Here is a 12,805-nt window from a genome sequence, read left to right as displayed (position 1 = left end):
TTTGTAATGTTTTAAAAAATGAATTTCAGTTTGTAGATTCCAGTTGAGCTAAATAACTGTATGAGGAGATATTGTCAGTGTATTTTACCATAATTACAGCAAGTAGGAGCCTACTGTCACATTTTGAATAGATTGATGGATTGAATTGATAGATTCATGTGGAAATTGGTTGATTTATAGATTGATTGATTGAATGATTGATTGATAGATTTATTGGTAGTCGGTTGGTAGATTTCTTTTGTAGATTTTTGTAGACATAGCTTACCCTGTTTATAGCATACCCTATTTTTTTCAATCTAATCATCACCATTTTGGCTTAGTCTTGTTGAATGGAAGGAAACATAGGAGGGCAGTGTTGAAAGTGGAAGCTGATCGATTGTTTTGTTTATGGTTATAATTTATCTTTACTAAAAAAACAATTTCCTCAACAAATGGAAGAGGAAAAGATATCAAGTTTTTGTCTTTACAGTAATTTTTATTTAAGAACAATAGCAAATGAATTTTTGGTTGTATCACCTAGTCTCAGAATATAAAGGGCAGGCTACAGAAATGTGCTCTACCGGTACAACCATTATTATTTGTTGCTTCCATACAATTCTGGCTATTCCATTTATTCCATCTTTTTCCCTACAGCCTTCTTCCAAGATACTTATGCCATAGACAAGAATGAGTCTCGTAGGCTTATGGGGTTCTACTTGCGAGATATACGCAAACAGGATGAACGCAAATCATTACGCGAGATGAGAATAGCAAACCAAACATTCGTCGACAAAAATTATTTTCTGTGATTCTTCAAAATTGGTATAATTAAGGCAAGGACTGTACTATTTTATTTTAACCAACTTTTAATGGGTGGTTTATCCTACAGGCCTGATCATTTGGAACCTTTAATAAGTAAATTTAAATCAGCATAAGGCCATAACTAATACTCTTCTATATATAGAAGGGGTTACATCAAGCAATAATAACATCAATTTTATGCTGATATAAATCAGTAAACAAAGCAGCTATTTGAATCAACTTTAATGAATCCATCCTTGGACTAATCAATTTAATTCATATATTGAAACATACTAATTATTAAAAATCTTATTGTTTGTATTAATTGTGAAAGGATGCATACATATTTGAATGATTTGTATCATCTAATATATAATAATGCTCTTATTGTCAGTTGACAACTTTGTTTCTTTCAATAGAAACATTAACATTTGTTGGGGGGTTTATTAGTTTAATGTTTACATTAATGTAAATTATGATAATCCATTTCCACTATGCTTTTGTATGGTGCCGACTATGTCTACAGTATTGTTTAGAAAGTCTATGGAAGGAATTTTAATAAGTCAATCACATTTTATATTATATAGCATAAATCTTTATTACTGTAGATAAGATCACATATTCTTTAACTTATTCAAGGTAACACTTATGCACCTCAACAGCAATCTTGTAAAGACATTGTAACTTACTGTAGGAAGCAGAAGTAAAAATAGTAAAATTGGTCACAAAACACTGCTGTGGTTATTTCAAGTTTCATATATATATATATATTGTCAGTACATGTAGGATTATTTTATTAGTATATTGAATTTGTAACATCTATGATTTCAAATTTGTGTACAAGTAGCTAAAAATTATTATGATTATATATTTCATAGTGTATTTTTTCTCTGCTTTATATAGAGTCCGTGGTGCAGATAAACTACTTTTGAAGCATTTGATACAGTACCTTTTTATAAATACTTTGTGCTTATGATTACCTATTGATATTATAAACTTTCAGAGCATGAACTCCAATTTCAGTGTTACTTTTCTAATATGGTACTTCCAGTGTAATAGCACCGTTTGTACTATGCTTAAGATTTATTTAATATTCATAATGTTATTAATGCAGCATCCTCTGTCTTTTTAAACTTATTCAGTCTTTAAATGTTAATCTATCTTCTTTATTTGAAGTATTCCGTGTTTAAGTATGTAATAGTTGATTGTTATTTGTGTTATTCCTTCACCAGAGCATCTGTTTCGTATGTACAATGTAAGTTTCATTCAAACGGTGAAACTAATCGGCTTACATCTGTGTAATGTACAAAAAACATATCAAAGGAAAGCACGCAGAAGAGAAGAGGAGTTGATACGCGGATTATTTCCAGTGTAGTTGATAAAATAAATAGCATTAACGCGTTGGTTGGTGTGATTCTGTCCTACATGTTGGGTAAATGTACTTTGCACTGTAAGACATTTTTGTAAAGGAAGAACGAAAAAATCCATTACAGACGAGTGCTTGTTGACTGGGACGTCAACATATTTAATTAAAAAAATACTAACTACCATGAGTATGCTCGTAGTGCCAAGCACGCCAACACATGTTGTACAAATAATCTTGTATTAGGCAGTCAGTGTGTTAACCTTTAACCTTGGTGTCTGCAGTGCACATTTGTATTTTATGAGAGGGTATGTCAGTTTGGTCATATATAAGGTGGGCCAATATTAATTGTCGTAAATAATTTACAATTTTGCAAATGCTAAGTCATCCATAAGTTTTATGATACCTGCTTACAAATAATAAATGTAATATTAGTGATTTTTTAAAAAAGACAGTTGTGAAGTTTTAAATCATATTTCTGTGTTTTACCTGTGATTAAAGCTTCAATAATTAGGTAGGCAAAATTGAAATATGGTATAACCTTATTCGACTACTAAGAAAAAGATAAATAAGGAAATATATTATTTAAAAAATGTGCTAATTTGATAATAATGATAATTGTTATTCATATTAATGATGTGATGACGTAATGTTAAATGATAGCAGTGTGAATCTCTGTGCAGTGTATCATATGTTGTAGTTATTGTAAATATTTACAACTATACACATGTAAAATAAAGTGGTCTTTGCACAGACCATTTGTGGATTAAAGATTGGTTACATCAGGTTCAATGTTAATATTTTGTTTTTAATTTAATGGATAATTAACATTATTTTATGCCATCATCTGTTTGTATAATTCTGTTTATGGTAATATTCTATTTAAGTCATCATTGTGTTAAGATTCATAATAATTTGAATTTGAAACATATGTTTCTAGAAACATTGATAATATATGCTTCCTAACAGTTGTTGATTTCTGTACAGTATTCATGTTCATATTTGTTTTTTTGTAAATTATTTTAAGTTTTTTTTAATAAACTATATCAACATAGTCAAATTTTTGTAATATATGTGTGTCTTATGTATCCCGGTCCTATGGTAATTTTTCCAGTTAATTGTTTAAAACAAGTTGGAAGGGAGAAATAGCTAGTCATAACGTATATGCTCACCATCTTCCTCCCCCCCCCCTACACCACAATTATCACTACAACTTCTCTTCAGCTAACATTAATTGTACCAGAGCTGTCCAGTGTTTAATTGTTGTACATATTTGAGGTCAGATCAACTGGTAAGTAGATTCTACTATTTTTTAAAAATCATGTTTATTACCAGCTAAACTTGTATTATTTTTCAATGTTTAACTTATATTTAAGTATTAAAGTTATTAGCTTCTAATCAAATATTAGAATGAACATTTTTTCTTGAACTAAGATATATTAATAGTCATTCATTATATGATGACAATGACTTAATATCAAAATACATGATCTGTATTTCATTTTTGGTTCCATTAGACGACGGTTCCATGACACTGCAGGAATTGGCTGAAGCAAAAGAGCTGCTTGATTCCGATGAAGAGGATGAGGAAGAGGCAGACTGGATGCCTCCTGGAAAAAGTGAGTATCATCCTGATATCTTTTCTTTATATTATCATACAAATACAGATATATGATATTGTCATTTGTAATTCCTGAATCCACCACCTTATTTCTTTTAAAACTACTCATTTTCGCTATTTTATTGGCCAAATGAATGTATAAATTTTATCTTTTTCTTCTTCATATTTTATATGTCATGTTAAATATTTTAATGTATTGTTACTGGCCAGGGGTTAAATGTATTGTGACAAATTTTTTATAAATAAATAAATGGGTGTGTATCATTGGTGCATGTTGACGAGGCCACCAAAGCAAGAGATTAGAGAGAAGAGAGGATCCATGCTTTGTAGCTTCTAATGAAGTTCTCTTGTGGCATATTGCTCCTGTTGGCCCATTTTCTAATACTAGCAATTCCAAAGAATAATATACCTCATTAGTGTTGTACAAGACATAATGCTTTGGTGCCAGTAATTTTGTTTGAAATAGATTATACCACTGAAATTTGAACACTCTCACAGTAAATCTAAATATTCTAAATCTTCAAAACAGTAATAGTTTAGGTCATTGCTTTTTAGAAATGTAGTCAGTTATCGGTGTGAACATGGTCTGGAGTACTTGAGGAGTAAAAAGAAACTGCTTCATTATTATGTAAATGCCAGCTTGATTTATTGACATTGTCTGATTTACTTTTTGCTGTGTTAAGTAATCATTACATCTCGGAATAGGTTCCTAAATAGATGGTTCACTATGCTGAAATATTATAAGCTTATTACACTCCCAGTTTCATCATTGCATCAGCAGTTATTTTGTAATCATATCAAATTTCCAAAACTAATTTTGATGAAATAGGGAAAAAGAAAACTAAGATCTCCAAAGCAGGAAAAACGATTGAGGGTCCAAAGAGAAAGAAAGCAAAGAAGACATTACAGGTAGCAGAGGAAGATTACGATGAAGATGAGGATGAGGATTATGAGTATGAAGGTAGGAACAGGCAATAACAATAATAATAATAATAATAATAATAATAATAATAATAATAATAATAATAATAATAATAATAATAATAGTAATAATAAATAATAATAATAATAATAATAATAATAATAATAATAATAATAGTAATAATAATAATAATAATAATAATAATAACAATAATAATCTTTTGTGTTATTATTATTATATTATTATTATCCACTTAATGTCATGTTATTTTCCCCTTAACGTCGTTTTATTAATTGTTCTCTAATTTCTCCATTGTCTAAGTTCCCCATAAAGTAGGTTTTAGTAACATAATAATAATAATAATAATAATAATAATAATAATAATAATGTTAATAATAATGATAATAATAATAATAATGTTAATGATATAAGGTGCCACCTAGAAGTTTGATTGATTAAATAAAATGTATTATCCGCTCCCCTTCCCTTTAACATAAGGTTTGTACACTTATAGAATGATAAAAATTTTAAACAACCCCTTGATGTCATGTATAGTATCGTACTTAGGCTATCAGACATATTGCAATGTTAGTATTATATGCATGAGAAATCTGTTATTATATGGTACCTTGATGATACAAAACATTAAGGCATGTTGTAGTGTTTATTCTTAATTAAGCACCGTAGCATTTCAAACATGTTTAATGCTTTCATAAATGATTACTGTACAAGGGTCTGATGAAGACGATGAAGAAGAATCTGAAACAGATGATATCATTGCATTTGAAGCAGAGGAAGCAAGTGAAGATGAAGAATTAGAAGATGAAGAAGAAAAAGTTCAGGAAAAGAAAGCCAAACAAAACAAAAAGATGAAAAGTAAGTTGACAATTTACATATTAAAACAAAATATGGTTTGAATATGGTGACTCTTAATAGTTACAAAGGATTTATAGCATGGAGCTGTAGTTTGGTGGTTATTTTGCTAGCCTTCTAATTCCAGAGAGTATTAGAAAAATTACTTCATAGTCTGTTAGCCTCAGGGAGTCTTCGGTACATCACTTTCTTCCTGTAAGTGGTGACTATGACTTTCGTAAAAGTAAAACAAGTGTATATGTTCCCAAACCAAAGACTAATTACAAAAAAAGAAGTATCTCATATCGTGGTGCTATTGAATGGAATAAATTAGGCCCTGATGTTCAGTCTTCTACCAATTTAACTATTTTCAAAAACCACATTTGTACTAATAATTAATGAAACCAAAGTTAAATACAGTAGTATGAACATTGTATAAATCCCTATTTTGATGTTTTCTTGCCTTGTTTTATTTATATTTTACATTCCTTTTTGTAATTTTCTGTTTACTTTTGTGGAATGTATTTTCTTCTTTTCCATAGTTTATTTTGCCTTTGTTAGGTATAGATTACAGTACTTTTATTTTACTAATTTGTTGACTTTTGCATACAGTACTGTTTAACAATTATATTTTGTATCTTTTTTATTTAATTTCTGCATTTAACTTTTGCTTTTTATGATGTACCTTTACGTGTAATTTGTTAATTGTAAATAAGGTATCTCACGGCCATAATGAAAAACAGCATTGTATTTGTTGATTTGTGCTTCGTGAATAAATAAAGTTTTACTATTACTATAACAAAAGATTCCACTTACACTGCTTGGAGAAATAATTGCTTCACAAGAATAAAACAACAAATCATATAGAAATGAAGCCGTAAGAATGAGTAGGTGGTTACTCCGTTGTACTGGCCTGTGCAGCCCCTGCAGTGTACAGGCAGGAGTAGTTGGTACAAGTTTAGCAGGTAGCTCTGACAAGGAACTGTACTGTACGAGCTAGTCCATGCTTTTGAGACTTTGTGTAAAGCGTTAAATTAATCTTTAACTTTTTTTTTTTAGATGTGATAAACAATTCTGGTTCTAGATGCACTGTGCATACAGAGCCAGATTAACAGAGGGACTTTTGGGGCACCAGCTCCAGGCCCACGGGCACCAATGGTGAAAAATAGGCCCCTAAAACCCAGGAAAAATCACAGTAAATCTGGTTTTATGTTTTAGCCACAGAGTAGGCCTATTAAGGCCCACTTGCAATTCCAGTCCCAGGCCCTACAGCCCTTTAATCCAGCCCTGTTAGTGCATACTTTAACAGAGATTAGCAATTTACACACTTAACATTCTAAGATAGAAACTCTGAAGAGATCAAATTTAATAAATTATGATTCACATATTTATTTTGTCATCTATTTGATGACACAAACTCCTCTGTTTGCATTTCTCTTGGAAGCTCCTATTAAAAATGTTATTGTTTATTTGTAATGTTAGTTTGCCTAAATAAATAACAAAACATTATTTATTTATTTATTATTATTATTATTATTATTATTATTATTATTATTATTATTATTGTTATTATTATTATTCATTTTTATTAAGGTTTAACAGTATTTGAAAGAATACATGTTTTTGTTGTTTTTAGAATCTGGTAAAGCAGGAAGTTCCAATGAGAAAGTAAAAGAGAAAGGATCTGAAATGAAACACAAGAAAAATGTAAGTAAACAGCCATCCTGCCCAGAATTCCCATAGAGCCTATCAAAAATGCAGTACTAGTACATGATGTCAACCAGGATTGCAGTTAATATTATTATTATTTTAATTATTTTATTTTTATTTTAATTATTATTTTAATACAGTAAAATTATGAAATATACCTACAGTATTTATTTTAACCCTGACCAGTGAAAATGTAGCATTATTTTATGCCTGGGTTTTATATTGCTTTGTAGTTAAATTGTTTACTTTTCTCTGAAACAGAAGTCAACAAATGGCGACAATAAAGAAAACATTGAAAGAGAAGCACTTACAGAGAAAAATAAACTCACACCAAAACAAAAGGTAAAACAATCGCCAAAATCAGAGAAAAAGACTCCAAAGAACCAAATAAACAGTGAAGAAAGCCAGCCAAAGAAATCTGCAAAGAAACAGGTTAGTGAACTAATTTCATTTAAATGTTATTTACTGTACTTAATGACATATTCTGTTCAGTGGCGGATTCAAGTGGGTGGGGAACAGGCCCCTCCTCCTAAATTAAGAAAATTAAAATTAAAAAAAGGAAAATTATAATTAAGTTTAGATCTGAGAGTGCATTTCCTGCCATCTAGAGGTGCCATACTGTAATTATAAATTTTCTTACTGTGGGGCTGAGGTGGTCTGGACTCTATAATGTTCTTACTGTGGGGCTGAGGTGGTCTGGACTCTATAAATTATAAATTTTCTTACTGTAGGGCTGAGGTGGTCTGGACTCTATAATGTTCTTACTGTGGGGCTGAGGTGGTCTGGACTCTATAAATTATAAATTTTCTTACTGTGGGGCTGAGGTGGTCTGGACTCTATAATGTTCTTACTGTGGGGATGAGGTGGTCTGGACTCTATAAATTATAAATTTTCTTACTGTGGGGCTGAGGTGGTCTGGACTCTATAATTATAAATTTTCTTACTGTGGGACTGAGGTGGTCTAGACTCTACATCTGTGAAAGTACCTCCCTGGGCCCTCGCTATTTCGAATTCTTGGATCTGCCACTGCTGTTCCTGTAAAATTGATAACATCTTTCTCCATGCTTCATTAGTTAGCTTATTCTTTAAATATTTTTTTTACAGAAAGCAACACCAAAGAAGTTACAAGGTGGTACAACTATTTTGGACTTGAAAGAGGGTGAAGGTTCAGTTGCCAAGCAAGGAAAAAAAGTACAGTACAAGCATTTAAAGTTATACACTTCATCGAACATTCTTGATATTTATCATAGGTGGTTGTTTATTCTCATCATCACTGTTTGTTTTATTTTTTTATTATCAGGTTATTGTATATTATCGAGGAGTTCTTGCTTCAAACCAGAAGCAGTTTGATGCTTGTATGTCTGGATCTGGTTTCCTATTTCGATTGGGAAGGGGGGAGGTGATCAAAGGATGGGATGTTGGGGTTGAAGGTAACAATTTTTAATTTTCTAACATTTGATTTAGGTCCTTAAATAGAACACTTAATGAAGACCAGATACTTTTAGCAATAAGAAACAAAACTGCTACTTTGTCTACAAAACTGCATAGACTCACCCCACACATCTTGTTCATGGTTTATAAGTTGGTAATTGAAAGCAAATGAACTTAGATATACAGTAGACAATGTCCCTACAACCACATTTCTCTTATACACATCTAGATGTGTATAAGAGACAGGGGTGTACCAGTGTCCATGACGAGGGGGGAAAATGTCTCTAAGATATGGACAATGTCCCTACAACCACCTTCTTAATGGTTTATACATTGGTAACTGAAAATGCAGTAATGTAAATCACAGCTTAAAGTTGTTTTCAAAAGATTTTATTTCTCTTCCAAGGTATGAAAGTTGGAGGAAAACGTAAGATTACTGTACCACCAAATCATGGGTAAAAAACAGTTTGTTTATTTTTAATGAACTTTATGTTGTTTTTTTAAAAATTGTATTCATTCAATTGTTATGTAAACATAAATACCAAGTGATGCAACAAGATGTGTTACAATTTACCTCAGGTGCCACGTATTTAGCCTTTCCTGGATTAATGATGCATTATATAAATAACATCTTATATAGCTTACATAAAACCCATATCTTATATTAGAACCCTTATAGCCCAATAGCCAGTCATGACATGTATGTGCATTTGTTTACCCAATACAATCTTTGTTTCCTCAGCTATGGTAGTAAACGAGTTGGCTGCATCCCAGCAAACAGCACACTTATATTTGAAGTTGAACTGAAAAGCATAAAATAATCAATGTCGTTAGCAAAAGTACCAAACAAAAATTTGTGATTTATGGAAAGGATAAAAAAAATTGAATTGTAGGAGATTTGTTTCATCATTGGAGCAACATTATTGCTAATGTTAATGAAATTCCACTGTGTACTAGGTCACTAACTGTGACAGACACTAAAGTCTCTTTTGGTCATGTGACAGTTACATATGCTCAGTCTTATGTCATCATGTGCCGCTAACTTTTTGGCAGTCTATGGACGGCAGCATCTTCATGTACTTTATTTTTGTTGTTACATAACTTTTCATTAAATAAATTTTAATTTTGAATTTGAATGCGACATTCTCATGTGTTCATGTGGCAGCCTCATGTGGTTATGTGCTTGTCTCATTTATTAATGTGACATTCTCTTTTGCTCATGTGACCATCTCATGTATTCATGACATTCTCTATTTGTCATGTGACCATCTCATGTGTTTATGTGACTGCTGCATGTGATCATGTAACAGTGTCATGTATTCATTTGACATTATCCTTGTCATGTAACAGGTGACAGTCTTGTGTGTTCATATGGCAGTCCAATGTCTTCCTTTGACAGTACCTGAACAGCATTCAAGTTATCATATTATTATGTACCAAATACAGGTGCATGGACATTTTCTATTTCTACATGAAATACAATTCAACAGTACATACAAGGAATCAAAATGAATATGTTAAAGTACATATGATGCCTTTTAGTTCAGGATATTGGCATTTCAGTAGGCATTAATATGGGCTCAATCAATTCTCATATGAAAGCATTTTACTGCAAATTTAAATGTAATTGGAATGACAATCAGGCAAGTTAATCAACTTTAATGATCGGACATCTTGTTGGTACTGTAACTAAAACTTCACATCTTAATTACAGGCCCATAACATTCTTGACAAACTACAGTATATACTGTTTATATCTCATTCGCAGCTAAGTGAGTTGCTGGGGTAAACTGGTCGAATATCAATGTAGACGTACTTGAAACTGATAGGTCATTGCTTTACTTGACTCTGCTTTAGGTGTTGTTGAGGGATGAGTGCTTTTACAAAATTATGTCTAAAAATCTTAAATTGCTAAATAGCCTATGATGAACAAACGATAATGAAAATTAAATATAATAAACTTATTTAAGATAGAAACGGCCCTCTGTCTAAATAGATTCATTTTATTCATTTCATCAAAATTGTGTGTTTTATAATACAGTTGAATCTGTTTCTTGATTACCCAATGTTGGGTTTTTGGATATGTAAATAAAGTGAGCATGTTTTACATATGTTTCAAGAGACTTTGTCAACATAATGTTTACAACTCGCGTTCGAAATAAACCATCTAGTTTTCATTAAGTTGATTTATCTTGCTTTTATTATCAATCTACAGTGTAGACCTAGGCATATTGCTCGGATTGAAGTGAATCGAACTTCTTAAAAGATTACCCTGGTGCCAATTTATTGTATTGATGGTCAAGAAGGAAATAATCTGTTTGAAATAAATCAATTGATTAGGATTAAAAAATGTAGAGGTAAATGTAGGCAATTAACCCATAACTATCAGCGCATGGTAGACAGCACAAATAAAGATATAAACACCACCGGTTGTCATGTCTGAGTGGTGTAACGTCTATGTGCTCTCGGGGGCGAAGTCCAGTCCAAAGGGGCCCCGGGCCTCCTACAAATATACTACGGTCAGAACATTGACATTATGGTCCAGAAGAAGACACCCAAAACTAACCAATTAAAACAATGTAATATTTTTGACTCACGAATGCCCTAAGTGGACTCACATGACATTTCTTTAATAAAATATCAGTTCCCCGACCCAAAATATTCCACGGCCGGGTTCCACTACAAACTTACATTTAAATACTCTGAAACAATGAAGTAAATGGTGACTAGATTTCACAGAGAATTCAAATCAAATTATATTAATAAAGATGCTACGGTGTTGTTTGCCCCCACAATCGACTACCGCTACTAAAATGCATGTCCCAACCAGCGGTGGTGTCAGAAATTTGCCAACAAGGGGTCCGACATGTCCGACTGAGTGATCCGAGCAAGGGGCCGACGGGGCCGACGAAGCCTTGGTCGACGGCCCGGAATAAAAACTTACTTCTTGTAGGGTTCACGAGGAGAGTTTTTAATGGCTTAGTATGGTCCAAATGTGCGCTTAGATCAACATGGGATTGGCAGTCAAAATAACGTTATTCTGGATAGGTAAATTATAATTTTTTTTAATTTTTTATCCGACGACCCAGTCGTCCGTCGGACGATAGTGGGACCAGACCTGTCCGGCCGGGGACGCTTCCTCTCCCCGGGCCCCGTGGTTCGTCATTACGCCACTTGGAAAACTCATGGTAGTAGTGATTTGATCAAAGGTCGTATAGCGTATCTCAAAGACCTTGCCTATTGCGTGGCGTAATCTATCGCATACAGCAATTCTGAAACTGAGCCTTCCATCCCCTTCAAGCAACTTGTATTGACATTTTAATCACATCCTGCTGTTAATTCATTGTGAAAAGGTCCAAAAAAATATTATCACGACCCACCCAGAAAAATATTTTGGATACACCCCTGTTTATAAACCATTACAGAAAATATCAATATCAAAGTACAATCGGTAATGAACAATGTCGCAAAATCGGTTAATTCTAGCAAAAAAAAAACAAGCTTATGTTAATTAGATATAGAAATACTCGCCAATTTTCCTCGGAAAAAAAAAAGCATTCGTTATTTAGGACATTTTGATGAAACTTTTGCATGGAACGACCGTATTATTCGAAGGTTAAATAAAACTATTGGGTACAAAATGAACATACTAAATAACTTGACAGAAACACTAAATGAATATTTTAAAAATTATTTTATAAAAGCATAATCCAATCCTGTATGGACTACGTAATCTCAAGAAACAAATTCTTTGGCCAATTTTGAAAATATCAATGTCATCCAGCATTGACTTGTGGATTTTGGCCACTGCACAACTGTTTAGCCTCCTTTGCGTCATGTTGTTTCTCAACCAGGTCTTGAGTCGCCTTAATGTGGCACTAACATCTAAGGACGGAAGAGCTTAGATTGGTACCGGTACCAGAATAAATAATTTTATCAACATTAATACATTATCTTTGTAAGCGCATAAGACATTGCAAATTATTTCTGTGACAGTCTTTTGCAGTGTGTAAAGCTCTATTTTATCCCATACATAGTCAAAATATTGGGAGGGGGGTGATACAATGGACCATCCCCCCTTGTCAAATATTGGGAGGATATATCCCCCATCCCCCACCCCGGGATC

The 12,805-nt window shown here is 32.4% G+C and overlaps 1 protein-coding gene across 4 annotated transcripts in view; it reads left to right on the top strand.

The window, feature by feature from the left end:
* LOC117119776 (46 kDa FK506-binding nuclear protein-like) overlaps positions 1–10,860 on the top strand; it is a 49,559-nt gene extending 38,699 nt beyond the window's left edge. The window contains exons 5-13 of one of the 4 annotated variants that reach the window (XM_033264680.1): positions 3,661–3,762; positions 4,594–4,725; positions 5,419–5,562; positions 7,175–7,245; positions 7,510–7,680; positions 8,353–8,439; positions 8,549–8,678; positions 9,086–9,134; positions 9,422–10,860. In XM_033264680.1, the coding sequence (XP_033120571.1) occupies positions 3,661–3,762; positions 4,594–4,725; positions 5,419–5,562; positions 7,175–7,245; positions 7,510–7,680; positions 8,353–8,439; positions 8,549–8,678; positions 9,086–9,134; positions 9,422–9,500 (965 nt within the window). In that variant the 3' untranslated portion in view covers positions 9,501–10,860. The other 3 variants (XM_033264672.1, XM_033264673.1, XM_033264670.1) reach the window with 3 other exon arrangements.
* Positions 10,861–12,805: the final 1,945 nt, after the last annotated feature.

The sequence above is a fragment of the Anneissia japonica genome, unplaced genomic scaffold, assembly GCF_011630105.1.
Source record: "Anneissia japonica isolate Jap-2015-1 unplaced genomic scaffold, ASM1163010v1 scaffold724_len3256291_cov202, whole genome shotgun sequence".
Taxonomy (NCBI): Eukaryota; Metazoa; Echinodermata; class Crinoidea; order Comatulida; family Comatulidae; genus Anneissia; species Anneissia japonica.
This window is presented reverse-complemented; position numbering and strand designations above follow the sequence as displayed.